General features: G+C 43.1%; 1 protein-coding gene across 3 annotated transcripts in view; it reads left to right on the plus strand.

The window, feature by feature from the left end:
- Nucleotides 1–14,964, plus strand: part of LOC137618720 (KH domain-containing protein akap-1-like) — a 78,943-nt gene that overhangs the window by 37,235 nt on the left and 26,744 nt on the right. For all 3 annotated transcript variants that reach the window (XM_068348884.1, XM_068348886.1, XM_068348885.1), the window contains 2 exons: nt 4,099–4,221; nt 6,292–6,415. In XM_068348884.1, coding sequence (XP_068204985.1) covers nt 4,099–4,221; nt 6,292–6,415 — 247 coding nt within the window. The remainder of the gene's footprint in view (nt 1–4,098; nt 4,222–6,291; nt 6,416–14,964) is intronic.

Genomic DNA, 14,964 nt, shown 5'->3' on the forward strand with positions numbered 1-14,964 from the left:
ATTGGTAGCTGATGATGGGAAAGAGGACATTGAATTCTACTGACCAAGTCACTTTTTGCTATTACTAAGAGACGATGTGTACATGATGTATTATGGCTTTGTTACCTATTAGTTTGTTGGTATTAACTCATAAAAACGATAGTGTGGTTTGATCTATGGTTGTTTGTTGTGAGTGCAGGGAATGGTAAAGAATCTGCCCGACAATCATCGTTACTTCCTTGATCCTTGCATCTCTTGGTGAGGCAGCGTCTAGGGAGGAAGTGCAAGGAGACCAGGTCTTTCGGCATTGTCAAAGTCACTGTGATTGTTTGTGCTTGCAGTTCATTGATGGCTCAGCAGATTTGTCCAGCCTGGCAGTTGGTGCTCTTCCTTACTATGATGTCACGATAGCGCAGTGGTTCCCAAAGTGAGCGGACTGGATTGATATTGGGGGGCCCCTGAGACAGAAACTGCAGTTTGTAGGGACAGTGGGGCATTAAAAGCATCTAAGCAGTTAATAGCTTCCTTTTATTTATTTATTTTTTCTTTTTTTTACAAAATCTTAATGACAAAACATATAAACTCTAAGACAAATAAACTTTTATGCAGTGTACAGTACCAATAATAAAATTTGACATTAGAATTACATATAAAAGAATGCATGGCTGTGTTCCGCAGTTTAAAGTATATCATGGAAGGAGGGGCCGCATGAACTCCATCTGGAAGCCAAGGTGGCGCCAGTCTGAAAAATTTTGGTAACCACTGCGTTAAGTCGCCCGCAAGGCTTTCTCAAGAGAGCAAGTCTGAAAATAAGGCTGCCGTTTGGCCTACATCTGCAAACCCAAGTAATTTGTAATAACTACTTCAACCAACTTTACTCTTCTGTACCTGTGCCAGAAGAATTAGATAGTGTGTGCATTCAGATGGGGGTAGAGATAACCCCCTTCCTCCTCATCAACTAGCATTGGTTGAACTTGTTACTAAGCATCTCTGGTCATAACTACTTGAGCCATAAGAGCACAGTATCCATATTAGTGACTTAGGTTTGTATTCATTCATTTGCCATGAAATGAGGTAGTGCCACCTTTCAGTTGGCCTCGATTAGTCCACTGAAGGTAATGCTGTACTCTTGGGATGTTCTTTGTATGTTCGTTTTGTCCCTAATTGTAGTGCACTCTGCCTTACTTCTCATTCATTCACTTTAGATATCTTCTAGTTGTCCTGTAAATTGAGCTGTTTCTGGCCCTATTTTTACAGTGTCCTTGATGATGATAAATACAGTAGTGCTGATCTGAAATACCGGTGAATTCTGTTGTCGTCACATCTGCAGATTGTAAACATTTGCATTGATTTTTTTTTTTTTTTTTTTTGTAAACAGTCATTATTCCTTTTGTGTTTTTTTTTTATATAGAGTTTATTGAAGATTTCAGTTTACCAGAAGCTTGTATTAAGGGGTCCCCTGTTCCATATGTTATGAAAATAGGCATTTGCTATCCTTTTATAGAATTGAAAAGAGTTTTAGTCATTCAATCCTGTGGCACCTTGTATCTGGTGACCTTAGGGTCAGATGAGTTGGAAGGCTTTTGATAATGTCACGTCCTTGGCAGATTCCTTTCCCCTGTAAAGGGTATTCCCTCCTGAAGGAGGTGTGAAGATGCAGGGATCTATGTCATGGGTGCTTGTATTGGCCGAAGGGTTTGACTAAATATAGAGATCTTTCTGCTCTGGGCTGTTTCAGAGTAGGAGAGTTTGGGTTTTCCATCTTTTTTTTTACTCCTATATCCTTTAACATGGTCCCCACTTGTTCTTTACGAGTCTACTGAATGATGTGTAAGCTGGATCCTCCTGCATCGTGCGCCCCCCCCACCCCTTTCCCCCTCAGTAGTGTCTCATTGTCCCCATATTGCACCCACACGTCAACCTTTTACTTCAGCATCGTTACCACTACCTTTCTTTCAATTTGTGCTTTTATTCCTAAATATTTTATTCACAGTTCAACTATGGGGTTTCCCCCACATGCAACTCGGGGCTTAAACTTCCTTTCCGGCGACAGAGCCAGTAAGAAAATCTATTGACTATCCCCAACCATGTAGTGCACCTTTATGACGTAGACTCATTGGTTTTAGATGTGTAAGGTCATATCTGGAGACTGCCATGTATGGATCAGTATAAACTCACTTCATTGTCCATGGACTTGAATTCCCCCAGCCTGTGTCTTTAGTAATTCTACCTGATGCATAGCACCCATGATGTGTTGAAGTTAATATATTTATGTTTGTATCATGGCTGTTGTCAGTTATTGGTCAATGAGAAGGATTGTCATCCTTTTCTTTTCCAGCATTTTTCAAAGTCAATATTACAGTATGTTTTGTCTTCCCTATATATGAAATTATAAGTTTGAAATGTGTTCAAAGTTCAGGCTTGCTGGATGGAAATGTTTTCCTGTCAAGAATTGTTTGCACTTTTAAAGAAATGTGTCATGATTGAGAATGAGAACTCATTATGGCCAATCAATAATTAAAGCTATGATGTAAACCTGGTACTATATTGGGTCATCAATAACGGATTCATCACTAGAATAAGAAAGTGCAGTTTTCTTATTATGTCCTTGTAGTTGCATGTAAGATGAAACTCTTAAGGCAATTTTTAGTTCTTTTGGAAAACAAACTAAATCTTGCCACCACATTATCATGAGTTTAACCTTTGGTAAGGTTTTACCATCTTTGTGAACAATTTTAGCACCCGTGTCATTAGTAACAGTAGTTCGTGGACCACGGGGATCTTCTGTTGGATCTATGTAGGAGGTAGCCTCTCTTGCTTCCTCACTTCCATATTTCAACCTTTTGTAACAGATAAGAGGTTGTAGATTGGCCATTGCACCAGCCACCCGTTGAGATACTACCGCTAGAGATTAATTGGGTCCTTTGAATGGCCAGACAGTACTACATTGGATCCTTCTCTGGTTACGGCCTATTTTGTCTTTGCCTACACATACACCTTATAGTCTGGCTTATTCTTTACATATTCTCCTGTCCTCATACATCTGACAACTCTGTGATTACCAAACAATTCTTCGCTCAAGGGGTTAACTACTGCTCTGTAGTTATTCAGTGGCTACTTTCTTCTTAAGGGTAAGGGTAGAAGAGAGACTTTAGCTATGTTAAGCAGCTCTTCTAGAAGGACACTCCAAAATCAAACCATTGTTCTCTAGTCTTGGTTAGTGCCATAGCTTTTGTACCATGACCTTCCACTCTCTTGAATTAGAGTTCTCTTGCTTGAGGGTACATTATTCTATCTTATTTCTTTTCCTCTTGTTTTTTTAAGTTTTTATAGTTTATATATGAATTTGTTTTATTATTGTTTTATTTACTTGTTAATTACTTCTCTTGTTTATTTCCTTCTTTCTTTTCCTCACTGGAGGTATTTTCCCTGTTGGAGCCCTTGAGCTTATAGCATCCTGTTTTTCTAACTAGGGTTGTAACTTAGCAAGTAATAATGATAAGCTATCTGAAATAAAGTACAGTATATAATCTGGTTGCTACTGGAAATATTCCTTGCCCTTTTAGTAACCCTACAGTTGAGCTCTGCCAACTCAAGTTTCAGGAGATTGTCTAAACTTACTTCCCTTCTTTTCCTAGTCGCAGATTCCCTTCTCTCTCTCTGAACATGTGAACATTTTACAAGCTCTAATGTAATGTTGATTGTATGAAAACCCTTGCTTGACCAACATAGTTGCTTGTAAGACATAACTTTAGGTAATAACAAAGACTTGGATGTTACAGAATAAAGGAAAATTCTGTGGCCTCTTCAGAAATCTTTATTTTTTTTTTTTCATTGTAGAGTATGTTTGTTCTGACGGATTAGTTGGCTTGCCAAAAATACTGAAAAAGTTACAAGTAGATATTAGTATTTATATCAGCCATAATAAAAAATCTTATCATTAAAAATCCAGCTTGTTCAGTAGTTACTTTTGCTGTCTTACATAGGATAGATATTATTGTAGTTTATATCGAAGTTGAACCCTTCTAATAATAAGTGTTTTTAGATTAGAAAATCTCAAGGAAAATGTGTGTGGCTTTATTAATTATGGAATATTATACATTTGTTTTTTTCTTTCAGAGATCCAGCGAAAGTAGCCAGAGCAGCATTACCGAAGTCGAGCCCGAAACGTTGTTCAACCCTTCAGGATTCCCAGTCACTAGTCAGGAAACGTTCATCTTCTACGAGTTTGAGATACCTCAGGTAGGGTTCATATGTTTTATAAAGTTTCCTTGTGTGTCCAGTCATTTTGTTTTGTTTTGAGTGATGTTTTGTATGTTGGGGTTATCGTGGTTAGTTTTCTGTAGGCTTTTTTATTTCCAGTGGAAAACATTTTCACTTTTAAATATCCAAAGCAGATGTGATATCCGGCATACTTTTATTTCATGAATTATACTGAACGGTACTTATACTATTAAGAAAGGTTTGTTGTTTTTAAATTCCCTCAGAAGGGGGGAAGTCCTGGTCACCACCTGAAAGAAAAATTTTTTTTAGAACTTTTATGCCAGGTCATTTTAATTGTGAACCGGTTAAGAAGTTTAAACGGGAGAGCAAGTGTACGTCTTCACTCTACTGAGCCGAAATAAAAAGTGACTTTTGTTTACTAGTGCTGGTGTGAGCGGGTTGGTTGGTATACCTCCACTAAGTAGTGGAGGGTAGTTATACTTCGCAAAACGTTAACCCCAAATAATACTGCTCAGTATGTTATTGTCAACTTGAAGTTAGTAGTTGTTTAAAATTAGTCTTGAATCCCTGTTGCTGTTCTGTTGTTTATTTGCTTGTATCCAAGTCCCACTATCTCCCTTTTTCTCTGGTTTATCCACTGACGAGCATTTTACTCCATCGAATTTTGGCAATCAGGTCTAATTCTGCTTTTGTTGCTTTGTAAATTCGTTATACATTCGTGTGTGTACTGTATAGTTGATTTCAGGTCCAACTCTGCTTTTCTAAACTTTCATCTGTAAGTATAGTGGATTTATCATTTGTTCCTAAAATGTTAATCTTATATAACTGCTCGGTATTCATTTTATCTCGCTTCAAACGGCTCTTCTTCTGACACGCGTCGTTGTCCAGATAGGTACCATGACTAACTTCTCTTTGGTCTTGGTGCGAGAGGTTTCAGCCTGGAGTAATAGGCGAAGTACAGGAGAGGTCCCCCAGCTGCACTCAATTTTATTTCCTTCTACTTTACCTCCGTTCCGGCTTCCTTTCTAACGTTTATCTGTTCAATCTTTTCTAACTTTTACTTCAGTGTAACTTAGGGGTTTCCCCAGTTGCACTTGTGCTTGGAATGGCCTCATAGATCCAACACCTGGCTAAACAAGTTGAGATTTATAGATCCAGTTTGTAAATTCCCTAGCAGGGTAATGTTTATGCAGCTCAAACGTCTCTGTTCAGCTTATAGTAGTCTTTGGCTGGTTTTATTTTCTCAGGGTTTTATTGATTTCATTGAATTTTTGTCAGCCATTATTGACTGGCTAAACAAACCAGTCCCAGTGGGCTTATTCAGTGCTGAGGTATGACTGGAGGGAAACCGCACAGTTTGCCACATGAAAGTAAAAATTAAATAGGTTGTATACAAAGGTGGAAGAAAGAAAGCAGTAGATTTGAATTAGGTGATGGGGACATAATACTACTACTACTACTACTACTACTACTACTACTACTACTACTACTACTACTACTACCAGCCTAGTAACAACCCTACTTGAGGAAACAGGATGCTATAAGCCCAAGGGCTCCAACAGGAAAAAATAGCCCAGTTTTGAAAGAAAATAAGGAAATAAATAAACTACAGGAGAAGTAATGCATATTTAATATTCAATATTTTAAGATCCGAAACAATGTTAAAATAGATCTATCATATATGCACTATGATGAGAGACTTATGAAAGCCTGTTCATCATCAAAACATTTGCTGTAAGTTTGAACTTCCAATGTTCTAATGATTCAACTGCCTCAGCAGGAAGATCATTCCATAATTTGGTCATAGCTGTAATAAAACTTCTAGAATAATGTTTAGTATTGAGCCTTACAATGGAGTAGGTATGGCTTAGAATGAACTGTATTCTTATTGATCTCTGTCTATACTACAAATCTCTGGTTACAAGACTTTATCAAGATTTGAGATCTTCAGTTTGTTTTAAACACACTTTCTCGTTTGTCTTTCAGAGTTTCAAAGCTTTAGTGATAGTAATAAATTGTATCTGTGAAACAAAAATATATTTGATTGTTTCCATACCAGTTTTGTATTTCAACAATGATATTTTTCAGGTGTTGGTTGGCCGATTGATTGGCAAAAAGGGAGCCTTTGTCAATAAGATCAAAGCTGCTACAGATGCTTCCATTATCGTAGGCCCCCACAGAAACAGAGTATTTAAGATGTGCTCCGTTGAAGGTAAGGAAATGACATCGCGAGTGGCAGTTTTTTGCACGTGTTTTTCTGTTCTATAGTTTTTTTTTATCACAACCTTTCATTCGCTCTCGTTTCTTTATACTATTTTTTTCAATATTAATCTTACCCGATAATCATGTAGCTGTCAACTCTGTTGCCGACAGAAATCTACGGTCGGGATACGCCAGCGATCGCTATACAGGTGGGGGTGTACACAACAGCGCCATCTGTGGTCAGGTACTCCAGTACTTCTTGTCAACACCACCTCAATTTTTCCTCTGTCGTGCCACCGGCTAGACCTACATGGATACGCTGTTGATTCTGGAGTTATTGTTCACGATTTGGTGATGTATTTGCTCTAGAGTTTAGCCTTCGCTATTCAGGAAGCTTTATCATTAGCTTAGCAAGTTTTTGGAATTAATTTGATTTAATTTTGGTGACGAAGAGAGTATGAACTCTCTTTCACTTTTAAATGGCCGACCCTTCCCTTAGACGGAAGTGTTGGTGTCGAAGAGAGTATAGACTCTTTCTTAATTTTGCTTAACAAAGTTATAGATTTATTTTATATCTCTCCGCCTTTTATAGGCCTCTTCGATTAACTTCCTTTTATTATAAACTTATTAAATATGCGACCTTTCCTAATAGTAGGCGGTCTTTTCTTAGAACCGAAGTTAATTAACATTGAGCCCGTCATTTCGTTTTTACCTGTTAACATTTTATGCTATTTTAATGTTTTTGAAAGAATTTCTTTGATAGTCTCGTACTGTTTTCAAAGTTGAACTAACGTTTTGTTTTGTCTCTGCAGTTGTTGACGTTCAGAACGTTCAACTTGCGCTCTATCGTTACGATAGAGAGAGAGATTCACGGTTTCACGTTGCAGTAAGAGTAAACCGATTCTAGCGTTTTGTTCATTCTTTCTTAGCTTAAATGGTTTTAATTCTAATAAAGGAACTTTTTATTTGGGAAATCTTTCAGTTTTTTTCCTTTAACAATAATATGTTTTAACGATATATATAATTGGGCTCATCTCTCAGGTTCTAAGTCAAAAGAGAGAGAGAGATAGAGACGGAGGGAGAGAGAGGAGGGTAAACGTTTCGTTCAAGCGGGTAACGTTGTTATCGTTTTTGCTCTTCTCCCCAGTCTCTTTAGGGGAAGAAGGTAAACGTTTCTAGAGTTTTATTCTTGTTCCCAGGCTTTTTGCGGTGAGAGATTTTAAACGTAGTTTATTTGATCTAGTGTTTAGTCTCTTTTCCAGCCACTGAATTATTTATCTTTCATTATGTTTTTCTGTTACATTGTAATACTGTTTTCGCGATTACTAACTTTTAATGAAGGATAGAATTGCGTGTTTCAGGTACAAACCACTTAAAGTTTCGAGTTCAGTGAAATAAGTGCAAACAGAAAATCAAAAGTGATAGTGATAAGCGCAAAGTGTTACAGTGTTGCGTTCGAGGGTTCGTCTGTTCGTGCCAGTTGTTCGCCTAGTCTGGGACCTCTTACAAGCTCCCAAGCCCAGGGGAGAAGTAACGTCGAAGGACTTATGGGTTCATCAGGCCTTGATCGACGAACAGACGTTTCCCTCCGTGGTTTCGGGTGTAACCAACTCACGTAGCCGACGTGATCACCCCACCCACACAAAGACGAGAGAGCCCATTTTTTCCTCGTCTGCGGAAGAGGTTTATCGCAGAAACCATGGACCAAATCTTGCAGCTTTTAAGTGCAAGTCGGTCTCTTCCGCGCAAGTCCAACTCCTAGGTGTAGCCATTAGCACTGAGTCAGTTCCGACTTGCTGCAGTACGACAACTGCACACCTCCCAGAGAGGCAAGGTGGTACCGCAACAGGCAGTAACTCCGTCTGTTGCCGCACCAGCTGTTTTAGACCCTCAGTCTCAACGGACAGTAGCTCCGTTTGTTGTTGTCTTTCATAGACCCTAGTGGTCTATGCTGCAGACAATGCAGTCTCAGCTTGCGGTTTTGATGCAGGAGTTTCAGGCAGAGAAGGTTAGCACACCTCCTCCTGCGAGCGCTCCTCCACCTCTGCGCAGTCCACCCTGCCAGACGTATGATGTTGAGGCTCCTCCTGCCTCCATGCGTGAGCTGCCGCATTGGGAGTTGCCAGGTACCAGCGCTATGCAGCAACCTCCACTTTCCTTGAGGCAGGAGCCTCTTGCTATGCGGCAACCTCCTCAACCCTTGAGGCAGGAGCCTCATGCTTTGCAGCAATCTTCTCTACCCATGAGGCAGGAGCCTCATGCGTTGCGGCAACCTCCTCCATCCTTGAGGCAGCAGCCTCATGCGTTGCGGCAACCTCCTTCATCCTTGAGGCAGCAGCCTCATGCTATGCGGCAACCGCCTCAACTCTTGAGGCAAGAGCCTCTCTCTGCGCAGCTACCTCCTCAACCCTTGAGGCAGACGCAACTCTTGAGGCAGGAACCTCATGCTATGAGGCATCCTCCTCAACCATGAGGCAGGAGCCTCATGCTATGCGGCATCCTCCTCAACCCATGAGGCAGGGACCTCATGCTATGAGGAGCCTCATGCTATGCGGCATCCTCCTCAACCCATGAGGCAGGAGCCTCATGCTATGCGGCAACCTCCTCTACCCATGAGGCAGGAGCCTCATGCTATGCGGCTTCCTCCTCAACCCATGAGGCAGGAGCCTCATGCTATGCGGCATCCTCCTCAACCCATGAGGCAGGAGCCTCATGCTATGAGGAGCCTCATGCTATGCGGCATCCTCCTCAAACCATGAGGCAGGAGCCTCATGCTATGCGGCAACCGCCTCAACCCATGAGGCAGGAGCCTCATACTATGCGGCATCCTCCTCAACGCATGCGGCATGAGCCTCATCCCTTGCAGCATGAGCCTCATCCCATGCAGCATGAGCCTCATCCCATGCAGCATGAGCCTCATCCCATGCAGCATGAGCCTCATCCCATGCAGCATGAGCCTCATCCCATGCAGCATGAGCCTCATCCCATGCAGCATGAGCCTCATCCCATGCAGCATGAGCCTCATCCCATGCAGCATAAGCCGCACGCCATGCAACATGCTCTGCTTACCTTACAGCATGCTCTACATACAGCATGCTCTGCATACCTTACCGCATGCTCCTCAGTCACACATCTTTGGTTGTTGCCAACTCACAAGACTGTCAAGCAGTTTCATAACGTTGCCTTCTGGTCTGCTGCTTTTGCACCAGTGAAACCCTCACTGAGAGAACTTAGCTTTTCTCGGATATGGTTCCTGTAGATGAGAAAGGCTATTCTCCCTCCTTCTGATATTCCCTTGAGGACTCTGTCATTTGGAGAGGAGCCTTTAGCTGCTTAGCCTCCTATGGACTTTTATTTAAGCATAACATGCTTCCAGGGAGGGTAATGGTTCCACTTCAGTCGCTAACCCCGTCTGTTACCACACCTGCTCCCATAGACCTTGAGCTTTGTTGCAAGACATGCAGTCCAAGCTTAGTTCCTTGTTAGAGGATTTTTTGTTTACGGAGTCAGTGTGTCACTGGGAAGACGTTCAACAACCAGCAGAAGTGACTTGCTGTGACGCAGTGCGGCAACCTCAGCAACCCGATAAGGAGTTGTCTGTACGACCCAGACAGTCTGGACAGTTTCGGGTTGTCGCTGTACTTCCTCGCTTCCCCATGGTTGACAGTTCACAGACTGTGCAGCAGTACCATGATCTTGTGTCCGGCTCCGTCAGACGACTGGCTTTTAAGAGCTCCCACAAATCGTCGCTGTCTGGAGATTCTCAGATGGACTATGGATCTGACCAAGGAACTGGGCCTCCTGGTCAATTTTGAGGAGTCCCAGCTCGTCCCATCCCAGACCATTGTCTACCTGGGTATGGATCTTCAGAGTCGAGCTTTTCGGGCTTTTCCGTCGGCCCCAAGGATCTACTAAGCCCTAGAATGCATCCAGAGCATGCTCAGAAGGAACCGATGCTCAGTCAGGTAGTGGATGAGTCTAACAGGGACACTTTCATCGCTGGCCCTGTTCATCGAGTTAGGGAGACGCCACCTCCGCCCCCTTCAGTATCATCTAGCGGCTCACTGGATAAAGGACATGACGCTAGAGACGGTCTCAGTTCCTGTTTCCGAAGAGAGGAGGTCTACTCTCACGTGGTGAAAGAACAGCTTTCTTCTCAAGGAAGTCTACCTTTGGCTGTTCAGAAACCCGACCGCCGTCTCTTCTCTGACGCATCAGACACGGGCTGGGGTGCGACTTTGGACGGACAGGAATGCTCGGGAACATGGAATCAGGAGCAAAGGACACTTCACATCAATTGCAAGGAGCTGTTGGCGGTTCATCTGACCTTGATAAACTTCAAGTCCCTCCAGCTTTACAAGGTGGTGGAGGTGGACTCTGACTACACCACAGCCTTGGCTTACATCTCCAAGCAGGGAGGGACTCATTCGTGGAAGTTGTTCTAGATCGCAAGGGACCTCCTCATCTGGTCAAAAGATCGAAAGCTCACGCTGGTAACGAGGTTCATTCAGGGCGATATGAATGTCATGGCAGATCGCCTCAGCCGGAAGGGTCAGGTCATCCCCACAGAGTGGACCCTTCACAAGAATGTTTGCAGCAGACTTTGGGCCCTGTGGGGTCAGCCAACCATAGATCTGTTCGCTACCTCGATAACCTAGAGGCTCCCGTTGTATTGTTCTCCGATTCCAGACCCAGCAGCAGTTCACGTGGATGCTTTTCTGCTGGATTGGTCCCATCTCGACCTGTATGCATTCCCGCCGTTCAAGATTGTCAACAGGGTACTTCAGAAGTTCGCCTCTCGCAAAGGGACACGGCTGACGTTGGTTGGCTCCGCTCTGGCCCGCGAGAGAATGGTTCATAGAGGTACTGCAATGGCTGGTCGACATTCCCAGGACTCTTCCTCTAGGAGTGGACCTTCTACGTCTACCTCACGTAAAGAAGGTACACCCAAACCTCCACGCTCTTCGTCTGACTGCCTTCAGACTTTCGAAAGACTCTCAAGAGCTAGGGGCTTTTCGAAGGAGGCAGCCAGAGCGATTGCCAGAGCAAGGAGGACATCCACTCTCAGAGTCTATCAGTCTAAAGGGGAAGTCTTCCGAAGCTGGTACAAGGCCAATGCAGTTTCCTCAACCAGTACCACTGTAACCCAGGTTGCTGACTTCCTGTTACATCTAAGGAACGTGAGATCCCTTTCAGCTCCTACGATCAAGGGTTACAGAAGTATGTTGGCAGCGGTTTTCCGCCACAGAGGCTTGGATCTTTCCACCAACAAAGATCTACAGGACCTCCTTAGGTCTTTTGAGACCTCAAAGGAACGTCGGTTGTCCACTCCAGGCTGGAATCTAGACGTGGTCCTAAGGTTCCTTATGTCATCAAGATTTGAACCTCTCCAATCAGCCTCCTTTAAGGACCTCACATTAAAAACTCTTTTCCTCGTGTGCTTGACAACAGCTAAAAGAGTAAGTGAGATCCACGCCTTCAGCAGGAACATAGTTTTCACATCTGAAACGGCTACATGTTCCTTGCAGCTCGGTTTTTTGCTAAAACGAGCTTCCTTCACGTCCTTGGCCTAAGTCGTTCGAGATCCCAAACCTGTCCAACTTGGTGGGGAACGAACTGGAAAGAGTACTTTGCCCAGTTAGAGCTCTTAGGTACTATCTAAAAAGGTCATAACCTTTACGAGGACAATCAGAAGCCTTATGGTGTGCTATCAAGAAGCCTTCTCTTCCAAGGTCTAAGAACTCAGTTTCTTACTAATTCAGGCTCCTGATTAGGGAAGCACATTCTCATCTGAAGGAAGAAGACCTTGCTTTGCTGAAGGTAAGGACACATGAAGTGAGAGCTGTGGCTACTTCAGTGGCCTTCAAACAGAACCGTTCTCTGCAGAGTGTTATGGATGCAACCTATTGGAGAAGCAAGTCAGTGTTCGCATCATTCTATCTCAAAGATGTCCAGTCTCTTTACGAGAACTGCTACACCCTGGGACCATTCGTAGCAACGAATGCAGTAGTAGGCGGGGGCTCAGCCACTACATTCCCATAATCCCATAACCTTTTTAACCTTTCTCTTGAATACTTTTTATGGGTTGTACGGTCGGCTAAGAAGCCTTCCACATCCTTGTTGATTTGGCGGGTGGTCAATTCTTTCTTGAGAAGCGCCGAGGTTAAAGGTTGTGATGAGGTCCTTTAGTATGGGTTGCAGCCATTTATACTTCAGCACCTAAGAGTCGTTCAGCATCCTAAGAGGACCGCTACGCTCAGTAAGGAAGACGTACTTAATAAAGGCAGAGTAATGGTTCAAGTCGTCTTCCTTACCAGGTACTTATTTATTTTATGTTATTTTTGAATAACTAATAAAATAAAATACGGGATACTTGGCTTCTTTGTTAACATGTATGCTGGTCTCCACCCACCACCCTGGGTGTGAATCAGCTACATGATTATCGGGTAAGATTAATATTGAAAAATGTTATTTTCATTAGTAAAATAAATTTTTGAATATACTTACCCGATAATCATGATTTAATTGACCCACCCTTCCTCCCCATAGAGAACCAGTGGACCGAGGAAAAAATTGAGGTGGTGTTGACAAGAAGTACTGGAGTACCTGACCACAGATGGCGCTGTTGTGTACACCCCCACCTGTATAGCGATCGCTGGCGTATCCCGACCGTAGATTTCTGTCGGCAACAGAGTTGACAGCTACATGATTATCGGGTAAGTATATTCAAAAATTTATTTTACTAATGAAAATAACATTTCTGCTCTGTGCTTCAATAGCTTTGCTTCCAGTTATGGTCAGTTTGGTCTCTCAACCACAATCTTTTTAAAAATGTTTTTCTCTTGCTTTCCCTTTAGGATTCTCATATGTTCATATTGTTCTGGCTTACTGCCATCAGGTTTCATTCCAACTATTTTTCATCTCATATTTTGTACTGTACTCTAAGAAAGGACTGTTCTTTGTATTGATGTCTCAGACTATTATTATTATTATTAACCAAACTAAACCCTAGTTCGAAAAGCAGGATGCTACAAGCCAAAGGGTTCATTATAGAAAAGAAACAAGAAATAACGAATGACCAATGTACAGGTAGTCGTTGACTTACGACATACGTGGTTTATGACTGTTTGACTTCACAATAATTTTTTCTGGGTGATGACGTCCTAAGTCTATCGGAAATACTACGCTGTTAGGACAAATATCTCCTTAGAAGTGCACTGTAATCTATTTTCTTGTTTAAAAAGTAAACTGATTTACTGTATCTTGGTAAATTTGCATTTTCGTTTATTGATAATATAAAATAATCATTTTCAGTAAAAAGTATTTGTTCCGTAACTGGAATACAAACCATGCTATTTAAAGTGGATAATTACTTTCGACGTAGCTGAAAGGATGAGCCATTAAAATTTTAACGAGGGTTTACTACCCCACCGCTAGTTAGCGGGGTTTAGGGAGGGTAGTTAGCTACCCTCCCCCCTCACACACCTGTGTGGTAAGCTCACTTTGCTATCGGCTCGGGTGCTAGTCGGACGTGTCCGCTGTCACCTTCGCTTACACGAAAGCCATTTAATCTATGCTTTTTGCTTTTTCTTTTCTCGAGTGTTGTGAAGTTGGCCTCTACAATGCGGAAGTGCCCTGGGTTACCTGAACGCCCTTGTGGGACCTTCATTTTGTCAATAGACACGGATCCACACACCTTATGCCCTTATTGTAGGGGTCAACGGTGTGATAGTGATAACGTATGTATTGAATGTAGGGAGTGGTCTACCTCCCAGTGGGAGAGGTTTTCCCGGCGCCGGAAGAAGAAGTCCAAACGGGATATTTCTCCTTCAAAGGTTTCTTTGAAGAAGGAACATCCTAAGGGCTCTTCTTCCGTGGCCCAAACCTCCTCCGAAGCTCCCACTCAGTCGGCTTCTCGCGAGAGGCCGTCGAGTGGTAGTGTAGGCCGTACTGTTGACTGAACATCCTTCGAGGGAGGAACTAAGTCCAACGGTCTCTCCTGCGGGTGATTCTCCCCCCCGGGGGAGTTCACTGACAGAGACTCCTCTTCGGAGGACTGCCGATGGCTTGCGTGCTGCTCCCAGAGGACGCATAAGACGTAAGGCTCGCCTTCCTCTTTGTAGAACAGCTGCAGTTTGTCCCCAAGTGCAGGCATTGTTTGTTAGCACTGGGAGATCGAGGAGGAGGGTTACCAAGAACACCATCTCAGCATGGATTCCATAGGCAATTCATCTGTCCCCGAATCCTCACCCTCCTCCATCATGTCGTCCTAGAGCTCATAATGTCAGGGGAGCAGCTACGTCCTTGGCCTTCAAGAAGAACTTCTCAGTGACGCAGGTTCTACAAGCAGGGGTAAGGAAGCGTCAAACGACCTTCACTGCCCACTATCTGCAAGACGTGACCCACAGGAGGCTCGATACGTTCTCTATCGGCCCTGTGGTGGCTGCACAACAGCTGGTTTAAACCTCAGGCTCCTTAATGGACAAGTAGCAGAGGGTTGAGGGCATTGTCACCCGGTTTTAGTCTGCATGAAAGAAAAGGTATGTCTGGCCTTTATTC

Source organism: Palaemon carinicauda, chromosome 25, assembly GCF_036898095.1.
Source record: "Palaemon carinicauda isolate YSFRI2023 chromosome 25, ASM3689809v2, whole genome shotgun sequence".
Taxonomy (NCBI): Eukaryota; Metazoa; Arthropoda; class Malacostraca; order Decapoda; family Palaemonidae; genus Palaemon; species Palaemon carinicauda.